At 35.0% G+C, this 16,823-nt stretch overlaps 1 protein-coding gene across 1 annotated transcript in view; it reads right to left on the reverse strand.

The window, feature by feature from the left end:
* Positions 1-13,846, reverse strand: part of LOC106083779 (GTP-binding protein Di-Ras2) — a 39,672-nt gene extending 25,826 nt beyond the window's left edge. The window contains exons 1-2 of the mRNA XM_013247031.2: positions 13,841-13,846; positions 13,503-13,688 (exon numbers count right to left, since the gene is read on the reverse strand). Coding sequence (XP_013102485.1) covers positions 13,503-13,688; positions 13,841-13,846 — 192 coding nt within the window. The remainder of the gene's footprint in view (positions 1-13,502; positions 13,689-13,840) is intronic.
* Positions 13,847-16,823: the final 2,977 nt, after the last annotated feature.

Raw genomic sequence — 16,823 nt, forward strand, 5'->3', positions numbered from 1 at the left:
ACTACTTGGTACCGATGATCTTGTGCACTTCATATATTGATGACTGCATAAGTCAGCTCATCTCTGTTGTGCTTCCATGCCACTCTGGCGTAAGAGGGCGGCGCTTTAACATCTTCCCCTTCCGTGATGACTGGGTCCTCTTGGAAGTCGCTGGCCTGGCTTGGTTTTGCTAGAGTGCTTGAAAGCGGGGATCTCTTTTTCTTCTTCAGCATTTTAGCTGTGTTATGCTCTTCGGCATCAGTTCTATCCCTTCCAGCATCCTGCACTTTCTCCCGATTGCGCTGGGAACGCTGAGGACGAACTGTGCATCCCTCTGGTTTATCCGTCTCTTTCTCATTAATTAGTCTGATGACTAGTTGTGCGCTTGAAGCACGGTCTGACGCCACCACCGCAGGGGGTCTTTCTAGCCTACTCCAAAAAGGCTTTACGGTTTTTTTGTAATAACTAGGTACTACCACCTATTCCGAGATAACTCAACGGCTTACTTTGGTTTGATAATAAATAAGGTAAGAATTGCGTCTAGAGATTATGTAAGGAAACAGCTTACTTTGGTTTGATAAAAAATAAGGTAAGAATTGTGTCGTGTGTAGAGATTATGTAAGGGAATCGAAAGATTGTTTGTATGGGAATTATATCTTATGTATCAAAGGATGGGTGAGTGGGACAAAGGTTTAAATTCAAAATGCTTATTAATTCAAATATTTGTACTTTGTATTTATAATAAAAACAAGTAAAAGCATGCTAAGTTCGGCCGGGCCGAATCTTATATACCCTCCACCATGGATCGCATTTGTCGAGTTGTCGAGTTCCCGGCATCTCTTCTTAGGCAAAAAAAAAGAATAAAAGAAAAGATTTGCTCTGCTATTAGAGCGATATCAAGATATGGTACGGTTCGGACCACAATTCAATTATATGTTGGAGACCTGTGTAAAATGTCAGCCAATTCAAATAAAAATTGCGCCCTTTGGGGGCTCAACAAAAGAATAGAGAGACCAATTTATATGGGAGCTGTATCAGGCTATAGACCGATTCAGACCATAATAAACACGTATGTTGATGGTCATGAGAGGATCCGTCGTACAAAATTTCAGGCAAATCGGATAATAATTGTGACCTCTAGAGGCTCAAGAGGTCAAGATCCCAGATCGGTTTATATGTCAGCTATATCAGGTTATCAACCGATTTGGATCGTACTTGGTACATTTATTGGAAGTCATAGCGAAACACGTCGTGCAATATTTCAATCCAATCGGAAAAGAATTGCGCCCCCTAGAAGCTCAAGAAGTCAAGACCACAGATCGGTTTATATGACAGCTATATCAGGTTATGAACCGATTTGGATCGTACAAGGCACAGTTATTGGAAGTCATAGCGAAACACGTCGTGCAAAATTTCACTCCAATCGAATAAGATTGCGCCCTTCAGAGGTTCAAGAAGTCAAAACCCAAGATCGGTTTATATGGCAGTTATATCTTGTTATGGACCGATTCGAACCATACTTGGCACAGATGTTGAATATCATAACAAAACAAGTTGTAAAAGTTTTCATTGCAATCGGATAAGAATTGCGCCCTCTAGAGGCTCAAGAAGTCAAGACCCAAGATCGGTTTATATGGCAGCTATATAAAAACATGGACCGATATGGCCCATTTACAATCTCAACCGACCTACACTAATAAGAAGTATTTTTGCAAAATTTCAAGTGGCTAGCTTTACTCCATCGAAAGTTAGCATGCTTTCGACAGACACACGGACGGACATGGCTAGATCGATATAAAATGTCACGACGATCAAGAATATATATACTTTATGGAGTCTTAGACGAAATTAGTATACCCCCATCCTTTGGTGGAGGGTATAAAAATAGAAAATAGTATGGCAGACTTCATTCGCAACGAAAACGCCTATTGAATTATTGCGAAATCCGACATACTCTATTCTTCACCAATATAAAAACAGAAGTTAAACAACAACACACAACAAAGATAACAGAACTGAAGCAAAGTTGATTGCTGCCCATTTCGTGAACAATTAATAATTTTTGGAATTAATTGAAGCGAAATTTGTGTTGGCGCAGCGACATGTCACTGGTATTTTGTTCATAGAACTTAGTACCACTTCTCTGGAATGTGTTCCCATTTTCTTCGTCACTATTTTTTAAAATGCGTTTTGACAGTTTTACGGGTGAAAAGTCGAAGTTAGTACTAATCTTTAAAAAAGGAGTTACAAGGGCCCTACGAAATGGTCCTCATGATGACCATCTTCTTGGTACATTTCGTCAACCTCTGCAAACAAGGCCTGGCTTCATCCTGTCACTTCTGGCGACAGTACTGAAATTACGTATGATTTTGACGCTCCCTCGATGTCTTCAGTGATGTATATGTCGAAGCGAAACACTTTCTTGACGATGTATGGCCCTTTGTACTTTGCATCAAGTTTCTGATTCCCCAGTGCTCTGCATTGCACTCTCAATCAAAACTAGATCGCTTCCGGTGGTTGATAGTGGTTTATTTTTTTGGGTCAAACCTAGCTTTCTGCACCTCTCCCGCTGCTAAGATGTTATTCATGGCACCCTCTCGGTATACCTTTGCCGTTTTCATCTCCTTGTCATCAGCAACAGCAGACAAAAAGTTGTTACCACTGATGTTTTCTAGTTGAAAATAGAAAATAGGATCAATAGGTGAATATTTAGTCGTAGCATTAACCGACGTACTGATCTTCCATTGAACATGTCTGAGCTCGTTTTCACAGTCCTTGGAATTCGTTGAAGCCCTCAGGAAAGACAAAATAGTTAAGTTCAACCGTTCGGCCAACCCATTCGCTCTGGGTGTACATAATGCTACCTTGTGTAGAATATCGTTCTCTTGTGTAAAAGCTCGATCAGTCACTATACCAGAGTTTAGAGTCATCTGGTAAAGCGCGTCCAGCACTGGCTTCGTCTTCGTCGATCGAACAGGAATAGTCGCAGAGTAACGAGTCATTCCATCAACAATCAGCAATATATACTAATTTCCACGACGACTTTTGATGAAAGGACCCCAAGTGATGAATCACTTTAAACGGCATCCGTGGGATATCTATCCCATCAGTTTTCATTCTTTATTCCTCGGTTCTCGGCTAAAACAGCATTCGACACACGATTTCATGTAGCCTTTCACATATTTCCTTATTCGTCTGAACCAGAAATGTTGCCTGCTAGTTCTGGAGGGCCAACTTCATCATGGCATTGTCGAAAAATTCTCCATCGCAAACGATTTCAAAGAGGTAAGCATGTTCGCCCTCAACGCCGAACGCCTGAGTTCAAACCCCGGCGTGAACATCAAAAAATAATTCAGCGGTAGTTATCCTCTTACTTATGCTGGCTACATTTGTGAGGTATCCCGTCATGTTAAAACTTCTCAACCAACTGGTCTCGCCATGCGGCACGCCGTTTGGACTATGAGAGAAATATCCCCTGTTCCTTATTGGAATGTTCATGGGAAATTTAGTAGTCTACGATTCTCGCATCTGTGTGCAGTTCCTGGTCTTTGTTGACATCGTAAATACCTAGAACTGGTTCACTGATTATCGCTCAAGTCGGGACCAACCGAATGAAACATCCTTCTTATTCAATCTGGTCAGTGAGGCAGCAATGTGGGCATAATTATCAACGAACTGACGAATATACTCAGTTAGTCCAAAAATCCTCGAACCTCGGTCACATTCATCGGTGTTGGAAATTTATAAATCCCATTAGTTTTCAATCGGCCTGGACGTATGCCATCTTTGTCCACTTCATGTCCCAAGAAGTCATTCATGAAGAATCATTTCGATATCCGAAGAATTAACCTCTCTCGTCGGATAATTTCCAAAGATTCTTCCAAATTCCGCAGGCCATGAACATGAACCAGAAATGTTGCCCTATCTTTTTAAAGTTACCATCTAGTCCATAATTCGCATTCACAGATTCGTTTGTCCTCTTCGGAAACTTAACACAATTTCGCGATGTGTCCTTATTTTTCGTTCATTTTTCGATTTATTATCACTTGTGTCCTCTTTGATTTTACATTCAAAGTCTTTCTTTACCGGCACATTGTGTCGCACTTGGGCGTTTTGAGCATCTAACCTCCCGACACTGACATTATCTCTTGAGCCGATTTCAATTAATTCGAACATTTAACGTATGAAATTGCGGATAAGGTTCTTCGTATAACCTCATGATGTAACGCATGAATAAAACATTTAATTTATCGCTTTATCGTCTAGAGCACCAGGAGGACCCAATTGAATATTAATATCGGCACTATTTATAACGCAAGGAAAGTCGTCCAAAGTTGCAAAAACAAAATCATTTCAGTTTGGCTTACTATTTACTTAACATTTTGCAACACCTCATAATGAACTTCGATCCGCGAGTAACACAATTCGGTTACGCCACTGGAATGCGATTTTCAATTCTTCACGCCTTGCAACAAATTTGACCTATGCAACCACGTTACAGTTTGGGCCAAACGATGGAAAAACATTAATTATTTCACGCACACTAACATGGTTATTAAAAGCAAACATCGGCTGGTTATGATCATTATCCTTCTTAGCTTTACTGTGATTATTACCGATTCCAAATAATGCTGGTGTTGAATCAAAACATTCCATCGGTGGCCTATGTGCGTTAGGCATATACATAATCCTCGTATTAATTGTGTGTAGAGCCTAGTACTGACTTCAGACTCTTTTCTTTGTCAGAACACGAACAGCAACACACAACAAAGACAACAGTATAAAAGCAGAGTTGATTCGGCCCATTTCATGAGTATTTGCAATTAAAATTGTGCGAAATATATCCTGATGCCGACATGTCGCTACTATTTTGCTCTTAGAACTCAGTACCACCTGTACGGAATGTGTTGGCAGTTGTTTGTGTGAAAAGTGGAAGTCAGTACTAGGCTTAAGGGCTAATTTGTTTCCATTCCTCTAAGAATAATCTATTGTGATGTTATCGACATATGTATAGGCGATGTACCAAAATTTCGTTTTTGATCGAACATAACCCTGCCAGCATTTTCAATCATCAAATGAACCTATATGATTCTCGTGACGATCAATTTGCTCACAGACATGTTTGTCAAACGATAAACATCGGAATAGCGACATAAAGCAAGTGCTTAATAAAAATGATTTATCCGAAAGAATCGTACGTGAATCTTATGGATGAGTCTTATATGATGCCCTAGTCGATGTGCCTTTTTTCGTATTTGGGTGTTGCTAGCAATTCACTAGAAGATGCATATAACAATTCCCATTTATTGCTCATTCGAGGCTCCCGGAGAAACATCATAAATTAATCACGTTACTGCGTATGGGAAGTTTCCCATGGCTTTTTACACTGTCGAATGAAATTGAAACAAGAGAAATGTTATTTCACACATTTACCATAAAAAATTAGTAAGATTAAACCTTATGTTAACAATTTATATAAAATTTATTAGCATAAAAATGATCTTAATGTAATTACATACATATATAACAAAAATAAACATGTTTGTTCAATAGCGATTAGCTACGTATGGGAACATATATAAGTTAAGTATTTAGTACATGGATAATGATAAAATAAATTGAATTTATAAACATACATAATGTAAAAACTGAAATATACGGAAATACTTAGTGCATAGACAATCATAAATTAAGTTTTAGTTCATGACCATGCATTTATAAGCTTATAAGAATTGTGTACATTTTACGTATTTAATAAAAATAAAATACTTCTTGTAAAAAAAGATATATACATATTTATAGATATAAAAACTGAAAGTCATGGGAAGTTCCCGTTGACTTTGGCGCCTATCTACTCGATCCTTGGCATGGAAAATATGCTGTTGAAGCCAAGAGTTGATACGAAGGTCGTCAACTTGTGGCAATTTGGTGTGCACAATTTCTAAAAGACATTTAAAAATAAAGAAATTAATACGAAAAACAAAGAGAATTAGGAACAAATTTAAAAATGTTAGAAGGATTTTTATAAAAATAAAATACACACCTTTAATACTGTAATAAAGAAACATTTTTGGACGCTTAGTTTGTTCTTTATTCCGCTCCACGTGAACTCCATCGCCAAGTAATCACATAACTAATTTTTTTTATCATAACTCGCATAAAGTTTGGATAGTCATCACCTCCAAGCCTTAAGACAAACGTTTCGTCAAATAAAATAAAGAAATAATAAATTGAACATTCAAGCATAACTCAATTTTTTTACTTACCAATTCTGACACCATTTCAGTATTTATTTCAGGGCAGTCTCTTCGACAGGTTATATTTTTCATTAATGAATCGGACTTTAAATTGCAGACTTTTTTCTCGCAGCTTGGACAGATGACATTTTAAAATCACTATTTATTTGTTACTATTAACACTCACTTTGCTTTTTTATGATGAACCTTCACTTTCGCTGCCAAAACTTAAATGACAATTTTGGAATTTTTCTGGCTATAGCAAGAATTTTTTACATTTACGTAAAGATATACACAAAAAATTTCAATATTTTTTGTGTCAAATTTGCTGCACCGTCGTTTTGTCCTCACGCTTAGTCTTGGAACTTTCTATGTCTCCTCCTTCCGAAACAAACATCATCGTTAAGCATGTTTGAAATTTTTGCAAATTTGCACAAATTGTTACTGGAGGTCGTTAGCGTGCTTTATTTGCCAGCAGAAGAGAGAGAGAGAGAGAGTGCGTGAGAGCGAGCACAATTTTGGGAGGTTGGTAAATGAGAGCATTTAAATTTCTGCTAGATGTTTTTTCCCAGTAGAAATTTGTAGCATCGAACAGCTGCTCAATGAAAACCATCAGATAGGAATAAAGCTCCCATACACTTATAATGCCGTAACTAAAAAATTCCACCGAAATGTTAAAAAATTAAAATTTTATTTGGTGTTTATCATGAATGTAACACTATTTAGTAAATTCTTTTTTTAAATTTTTCTTGTTACAATCATGGTATATCTACTTTGGCATAAGATGTTGCGATGAATAGACAGATGTTCAGTAGAGCTGAAATAACTGAATCAACTGTGTTACTAATTTCGAACTAAGAATTAGTAGCGATAAAAAGTAAATTGCTCTTGCCAGCCACCGCGCCTTATGCATGGCTCCTGATGGTCAAATCTTGAAAGTATTATCAACTATAGAAAATTTGCACCTTGTCGTCTAGAGTCCAATCACCAATAGCTTGGGCTTTACCGCGACCAGAAGAGTCATCCAATTTCGGCACGGCAATAAGTTATTCAGTATTTCTAAAAGAAATAACTACAGGTAGACGTATGGCACCTTGTTTTGCAAACTTCTTTTAGGAAATCATCAACGTTATGCCCATGACATAATTACCAGGCAGTGTACCGTAAACAGTACAGTTTTTTCTCGCGAAGTGCACTACCTGTCAACGAAAAATTGCGCGAGCTAGTAACATACACAAAATCAGATTTGCACTAATTACTGATTTTGACAGATAAATATTTTGTTAATGGGCGTAGGCGGTGGAATAATCAATAACGGTTTTGTACTAAAATCAATAACGGTCCGGTACTAAAACCAACAACAGATTGGTGTTAAAGCCAATATCATTTCGTTAATATGGTTAGTACCAACCGGTACTAACCATTTAATGTTTCATCCATACCATTCGGTATTGTTTTTAATCCATACGGTGTTGCTTTACCATCAATACCGTATGGTACTGAAATGAGCATGTTTGGTATCAACTTTTCTCTGGCTGTAGTTATAAATGGTTTATTAAACTGAGATTTTTTAATTCTGCTTTTTACTTATTTTTTTATAAAAACAATATACATATTGGACCAGCGCCATTCTGGCATTATTGGGGCGAGTTGGTAAATGTTTACATGTGAGTGAAGATAAATTCCGAATTTAACTAGTGGAGCCACAAACCACTAACTTTACAACCATCTTCTTACTGGCAATAGCAGGCCACTGTTAAACATTTTTACACATATTAAAAATTAAACTATATCTGAAAAAAATCATTTATTCATACAAAATTAATTTTCAAGCGCAACAAAAAGCCTTAACAACATTTTTTTCCCTCTATATCAATAATATGCTCTTACAATATTCCAAATAATCGTCTAACTATCGAATTTTTCAAAAAAACTTGAAAAAATTCGCTACAAGACTTCAAAAATCTATTTTGCGTCAACCACTGTGCAAAAATAGAAAAAGTTGATACTTTGAAACCGGTCTCAAACGACAGCTTATGAAGTCTAGTTTCTAATCCAAAAGTGCCTATATTCCAAATAATCGTCTAACTATCGAATTTTTCAAAAAAAACTTGAATAAATTCGCTACAAGACTTCAAAAATCTATTTTGCGTCAACCACTGTGCGAAAATGGAAAAAGTTGATACTTCGAAACCGGTCTCAAAGGACAGCTTATGAAGTCTAGTTTCTAATACAAAAGTGCCTATATCCCAAATAATCGTCCAACTATGGAATTTTTGAGAAAAACTAGAAACAATTCGCTACAAGACTTCAAAAATCTCTTTTGCGTCAACCACTGTGCAAAAACGGAAAAAGTTGATACTTTGAAACCGGTCACAAACGACAGCTTATGAAGTCTAGTTTCTAATACAAAAGGGCCTAAATTCCAAATAATCGTCTAACTATCGAATTTTTCAAAAAATCTTGAAAAAATTCGCTACACGACTTCAAAAATCTATTTTGCGTCAACCACTGTGCAACAATGGAAAAAGTTGATATTTCGAAACTGGTCTCAAACGACAGCTTATGAAGTCTAGTTTCTAATCCAGAAAGGGCCTATATTCCAAATAATCGTCGTGTTAAAATAGGTGACAAATCAAGTTGTTTTAACTGCGGTATGAAAGCACAATTATTGAAATCTTGTAAATACAAACAGAAAGACTTAAGTGTTTTAGTTGTAAGAAATTTTGACATACATATATCGAGAAACTGCCTTATGAAAATCGAAAAAAAACTGCTAAATCTAAATATTAGATTAATTTCTGACGTCATTATGGGAAGAATATGAAATTCGGAGAACAAGATTTACTGGCGTTATTCAATACAGGAAGTAGATTTAACATTGTTTCCGAAACCGTTTACAATCGTTTGGGTAAACCGAAATTGTTTCAATCAAACTTTCATGTAGTAGGTTTTGGTAATAATGCAAATGCGAAAAAAGTTAAATCATTAGGCAACTTTAATTGGAGATCGAAGACGACAAATATGATTTAACATTCCTCGTCGTACCAAGCTCTTCAATTGACATTCTGCAGATTGGCTCAGATAAGTATAACATCTGACGGTCTGAAAATCAAAAAGAGTCTTCAATACCTGAAGAGACTTATAGCATTATATTATCCAAAATTATATACCTCAGATGATTAAGAGGGCAAAAGTATAAATGAGTATAACCCTGACTGACGATACACACATATCTTGTACCCGACGGAGACTTCCACTGAAAGAAAGAGTAGTCGACCATCAAATTGATAAATGGCTTGGAGAAAATATCATTAAACTATCTGAATCAGAATTTGTAGTCCAATTGCTTTAGGCAAGAAGAGAGACTCTACATACAGACTTTGTGTGGATTATAGGAGAAACAACAAGGTCATCGTGAAAGATCATTTTCCACGACCATTGATAGAGGACCAGTTCGATAGACTTCAAGATGCAATGATATTCAGTACCGTAGACTTACGCAATGGATTTTCCATGGCAATGTTGACAGCGATAGCCGAAAATTTACGTCTTTTTTTATGCACAGCGGATAATTCCAATTCCTGAAAGTGCCGTTTGGACTTACCAACTCACCAGCCGTTTTTCAACGACATGTAAATGCGATATTTACAGACTTGACACGTGAAGCGTAGCGTTACGATATGTTTGATATTATTATTCCAGACAAGACCGAAGACGAAGCGTTGTTTAATTTGGAAAGAGTTCTGAACACCTGCAAGGACTATAGATTAGAACTTTATGTTAAAAATTTCACTTTTTGAAAAGAAGCTTCAAATTTATTGGCAACATTGTTGAAAATTAACATATTTCACCGTCACCGGAAAAGATAAAAGCTACACCATTCAGATTTGACGACGAACAGATCATGGCCGCCAACAGACTTAAACACATTTTATGTAATGTACCTTGTATAGAAAATATTTAACCAGAATTATGGGACTGAAGTTCATACTGACGCTTCAATAGCTGGATATGGAGCGAAGACGTTCTTTTTCATCCAGTCTTTATAATAAAACTAGCGACGCAGAAAGGAAATATTCCAGCTATGAACTCGAAGTGTCGGCAATCATAGAAGTCTTGAAGAAGTTTAGCAATTCATCATAGCAATTCATATCATAGCAATTCGATTTAAGCTAGTCACTGATTGCAATGCTCTTACAAAGACAATAGACAAGAAAGATTTGTGTACTAGAGTTTCCCGTTGGGTACATCGCCCTGGAACACAGATGAGACATGTATACGCTTTTACCAGACACTCAATTATAATAATCAACGAACAAAAAAAATAATCTTATCATAATTCGAAGAAAATTAAAAGATAAATCCGACTTTAAGAATTACTTCATGAAAGGAGATATCTTGTACAAACTTGTTGACGATTGCGAATTGGTGTACCAAATGGAATGCGTAGCGAGATCATTAGAAATGCTCATGAAAGAGGACACTTCCTGTTAAGACGACAAAAGATTTGAATTTCATTGCAAATTAGAAGAGAGAATCCAGAAGCTTATATCAAACTGTATCCCTTGTATAGTTTCATCCCTAGTATAGTAAGCAAGAAGGTGAACTTAGGCCCATACAGAAAGACATTACATACTTACCATATCGATTTTCTTGGGCCTCTTGAATCAACCATTAAACTTTATAACCACATTTTTGCCGTGATCGACAGTTTTACAAAATTTTTTTGGTTATATCCCAAAAAACAACTTCTGCAAAAGATGATATTTCCAATTGACGACTCAATGTACCATTTTTGGTAACCCTGCAAAGATAATTTCCGGTCGTGGATTAGCAGTTACGAGTGATGAATTTAGGATCTACTGTGAAGACGAAAATATTGCCCATATTAAAATCACCACAGGACTTTCTAGTGCTAATGGTCAAATTGAAAGATTAAACAGTATAATCATATCCGTATTATCAAAATTGAGTATCAACGATCCAGGAAAGTAGTATGAGCACGTTGGCGCAGTACAACAGCTTCATACCAGCGAAGCGTAGATACAACACAATTTCAAATGCTAATTGGAAGAAAATAAAAACTAAAGATTTAAAATTAGAAGAACTACTCAATCTAAAACTTATAGCTATTTGCGACGAACGACGAGAAGCTTTACGACATTCTGCGAAGCAACAAATTCTTGCCGTACAGGAGAAAAACAGATGAATTTTTTAATAAAAAGGTAAACCTGCGATTCAGAACAACGAGAACGACATCGTGGCAATTAAACGGACTCAATTTGGAAGTGATCTTAAGCTTAAACCAAAGTATTTGGGTCCATTTAATATTGCTAGAATCAAACCGAACAACACTTACGATGTGATCAAGATTGGTAGCAGTGAAGGGACCAGGACATACGACAACTTTTGCTGAATTGATGAAACCATGGCCCGATTTTCGAGCGATGATGACACGAAAATCGGGCTGCAGTATGGCCGATTTGTATGAAGAGAGAAAAATAGTTTTGCTCATGCGTCAATCAACCACCACAGTTCAGTGCTTGCGACTACGCGAAACAGTAAAGACGTCCTAATACAGTTCTCTACACTCTCAAAACAACATATTTTATTCATTTATTCAAACATACATTTTGGAAATCATTTATATACCCTCAAACATTTTTCATTAAACTTTTGACTTATTAAATATCCTTGTTTTGATTAGCATAATCCCACATTTTTTATTTATGGCATTTATAGGTACATATCATTTTTTTATTTCCTTAACAATTTTTTACCTTGCTTTTTAATTTATTGAAAAAACTAAAAAAAAAATCCTTCTAATTTTATCAGCCACTAAGTTTAAGTTAGGTTAGATAACGCTGACAGTCCTTTACAGACTCACTTAGACAATTTTAAGTCTAGTGTGATACCACAGTAGCGACAGACCAACACTTCTGACGGGAATTGAACCCACGACCCCTGCACCGGTAATCCAATCACGCTACCAACTCGGCTTCCGGGCGCCACTAAGTTTTTACCTCAAAAAATTACTGCTTTAGTATTATATTACCATATTTCAAAACCAAAATTAGTGATTTTTGATAAACCAACTTTTCCCCAACACATGACATTATGTGTTAACAAAAATTTCTTTTAGCTGTCTTGTATGAACAAAAATGAATAAGAATAAAAACATTTCAATGAAATTTTTCCATACTACAAAATTTTAATAAAATTCTTTGTAACTCCAAATTTCAAGAAATTTTTCCTAAAGATAAAATCAAGGAGTTTTTTTCTAAAGACAAAATTCCAATAAAATTTTTTTATAGACAAAATTTTAATGAAATTGTTTCTAAAGACAACATTTTATGAAATGGTTTCTGAAGACAAAATTTCAATGAAATATTTTCTTAAGATTCAATGAAATATTTTCTAAACACAAAATTTCAATGAAATTTTTTCTAAAGACAAAATTCCAATGAAATTTGTTCTAAAGACAAAATTCCAATGAAATTTTTTCTAAAGACAAAATTTCAATAAAAAATTTTCTAAAGACAAAATTTTAATGAAATATTTGCTAAAGACAAAATTGCAAGGAGTTTTTTTCTAAAGACAAAATTGCAAGGAGTTTTTTTCTAAAGACAAAATTCCAATTAATTTTTTTCTAAAGACAAAATTTCAAGGAGTTTTTTTCTAAAGACAAAATTTCAATGAAATTTTTTCTAAAGACAAAATTGCAATGAAATTTTTTCTAAAGACAAAATTTCAATGAAATTGTTTCTAAAGACAAAATTTCAATGAATTTTTTTCTAAATACAAAAATTTAAAAAGTCACAATATATACATACATATATATATATATGGTCTCAGACATATATAAATATCGCCAAATGATTGCGTTAAGAGCAAACAAAAGTTTCTATAATATATTAAATAAATATATCATTGAGTTTAGGAAAAAGTCGTTCAAAATCGTAGTTTCGTTATAATATGTAGCCATCGCTGTAGAACATTGGTTGTTCAGTATTCGAAAGACAAATTCAATGGGAAATCTTCGAACCCTTGCAGGTAAGTAAATCGTCGATCTGAAGCGAAAAATTATTAACTCTCAAACGCTAAATTATTTTTGCATAATGATTGATTCAAGCAATAACCAACTGTTAAAAGCAAAAAAGACAAGTCTTACGCCCGGCCTAGATGACAACATAAGAGTTAATGATTTTCTGCTCCAGAGCGGCGATAATAACTTGCATCCCATAGAGTTACAGATTGTTGAACATTTTGTTGTACTATGCTCACCTGACGATATGTGTCCTCTATGGTTGGTATATACGACTCTCGAAAAGTTCCCTTTATAAATCGTAGAACTAACGAACTTTTGCCAACACCTCCCGCACCGAAAACAACAACCCTATAGTCGTTGTTCTGTTCGGCGCGGGTCACTTGATTCTTTTGCTCCGTAATTTTGAGGCAGTTTCTTTTACACTACAACGACAGTCGCTGGTCACGGGTATCTCTATTATTCGTTTATTTGTATTTTACTTATCAGTTTGTTAATGTGTCACTTTATATATGGCACTTTACAGTTTTGTGGATAACTATGATGTACGAGTAAATGGTAAATAATGTTGCATTACCGACATATCCTTTGTTATACACTTGTGACTACGCTGTTAGTGGTTTTGGTAGGTGTAAGTGTTAATAGTTGGTAAGTATTTAGTGTTTCTTGTGGTGCATGTATGCTGCTTTTGATGGGGATTAAATACTTTTGTGCTAAAAGAAATGTCAATTATTGTTATTTAGTTAGTGTGTTTGATTGTCAGCTCCATATTTGTCCAAAGAACTACTATAGATATTTTTTACTAACCTAAGCCGAGAGCTGGCAAAATATCGATAGCACTGTCGATATTTCAGTTTTTGGCTGAATATAGATATTTTTCCTCTCGATACTATCGGCAAAGTTACACTATTTGTAAGATTAAACAAATAGTCGTGAATATATCCCAAACCTAAATTTTTCAATCTTCTTTCTTGTTGAGTATTAAATCTCCCTTTTTTTACTTCTTGAGCTTACAGAGGGCGCAAAAAATTTGAACAATGATTTCTCTCACGATTTTCAACTCACTTTATTAAATTTGGTTAGCCGGTCCATCCATGATATTTCTTCTATATAACCCGATATCCTGATTTTTACTTCTCACATTCGTTTTAAATATAGATGATGGGAAATAATAGATAGTATCTATACTATAGATATTTATTATTAGAAATATCGAATGTTGCTATAATCGATAGTTTGCGAGCTCTACCTAGGCCAAGCCAACATGACGGAGTGGACAATGCAATGTGCATGCAATAGCGCTGTTTTGGAAAAGACGACTCTTTAACACTAGAAGTACCAAGATTTCTTTTGTATCTATTTTGAACGAATCGGTTTGAATCGAATCTGCAAATTATAAGATTGCAAAATTTTTTTCCAAAACAAAACCGGAGTATATTTCATTTAAAACTTATACACATATCATTTCAAACTGATTTAAAATAAATGAAACTACCGCTATTTGATTGACGAATACCATAACATATTTAAATCCGACAGCGTCCACGTTAAAGTCCAAAACAAAATGAGTTGAGCTTTGTTTTTGTGCGTCGCGTGCATCTCTGCAACAAATTAAAAAAATTAAAGCTAGCGTCATTCTGTGCTGTCACACGTGAAGTAATGTTTTTAATCGTCAAAGTTAAAAATTGTTAAACTTTTGCGAGTGTCTTGTTTGAAATTTGTTTGTAGAGTTGCATTTTTCAACGCGACGCTCCTCAACGCAATCATTATGTTTAGACCTAAGGTTTGTAAGTTTTGTACAAATAAAAGGTGAGTACAGTTTTTTAATCTGGTCAAAATAAACCTTTCTTGACAGCTCACAGTGGTCCCCCTGGCAAACAGTGGAAATAACTCTACAACTTTTGTTTTGAGAAATACAAAATATTTTTGACATATAAATATAAAAGGCATAGGCTTTAGGTAGCATGTTGTTCTACATTTAATGCAGCTTGAGAATAAGTGCAAATGTGCCCTTGAGACTATAAATTTTAAACTAACGAACCAATTTAAACGATTATTTTTGCGACTTCGCCATAAGAATTATGTTAATCAGTTCAATAGTTTTAAAGAAAGTATCCGGGAGGTTCATCTTTAAACCTTTAATCTTTTTAACATTATGGAAAATATGGACAATCAACGACAAAAGTTGTAGCTACTCCCTATAACTTATTCATTATAAAAATCATATTTTAAGACATATTGTTTTTAATGAGTGGGAGTGTTTCTCTAAATAAAATGCGTATTTTAGTTTCAATAAAAAAGTATCTGTGAATAATTTTAATTTTAACTACAAAACACAAACTTACTACTGCGCGGTTCTAAACAAGTTTCAATTTAATTTTTCGCTGATGGAATCCTATTTTTAAAAAGGAAATCCTCGTCACATTTCGAAAGAATCGTAGTTTTACCTTCAAAGGTTTGAACTAGAAACCTTAAGCAGTGTATACTGTTCAATTTTCGGAGTTGTTGCGAAAAACTTTAACAAATATCATAATTTGTTTAAATTTACATGAAATTTTTGCCTTAACTCAATTTTACATTCATATTACAATAGGATTAATTTTAAATGCTCATTTTTAGTCATAAGCGTAAAACTGCATTTATTTATTTCATTTTTTTTTATTTGGAGTTTGAAAGTGTTCACGTGAAAAGCAGAATACCCGCCTTTAATGATAACATTCATTATAAATAAGGGTTGGTACTCTGTTCGCCTTTTCACATGAAAAACTGTCAAACGTCGCATAAAACAAAATGGAAATGAAAAAGTACATGTTTTTCGCATAGGACTGAAAGAAAATACTTAGAAACAGTTAATCTTGATGTAACTTGAAGGGATATTTGTATTGATACAAAATATTTCTTGTAATTATGTTTAAAAAGCTATGATATTTTGTGAGGCTTGCCAAATGGTCAGGATTATGCCGACTTTCTGGGGCTGTCCTGATTCCCATTAGGGAAAAATATGGAAGCTTAAATTTCAAATGAGGTTAATCGGTTCATGTTTAGATATAGTCCCATATAAAACGAATTTCCCATTTCCACAATAACTACCGATTCACATGAAATTAGCACTTGGTGTCATTACTTCCAGCATCCATAACAATTTGGTCCACGTTTTGTTCAATCGAAATAGTTCCCATATAAATCAAACACCCTATCAGAATTCTTTAGATCCATGATGCTTGCACTATTATCCTATTTGGCTAAAGTTTTGGACATCCAAGAATCGATCTCTCCCATTTATGAAAGAAGTGAAAGTGCTCAATTTAGACTATTTAACCATAAACATAAATACTTCCTTATGTCCCAAACCGGTTTACAACTGGATATATCACCTATTATTAATTAACCTGGTTTGCGAACGGAAATTTGTAACAAAATTAGATCCATGGCATATAAACCAAACACCCTATCGGAATTCTTTAGATCCATGATGCTTGCACTATTATCCTATTTGGCTAAAGTTTTGGACATCCAAGAATCGATCTCTCCCATTTATGAAAGAAGTGAAAGTGCTCAAT

This window comes from Stomoxys calcitrans, chromosome 2, assembly GCF_963082655.1.
Source record: "Stomoxys calcitrans chromosome 2, idStoCalc2.1, whole genome shotgun sequence".
NCBI lineage: Eukaryota > Metazoa > Arthropoda > Insecta > Diptera > Muscidae > Stomoxys > Stomoxys calcitrans.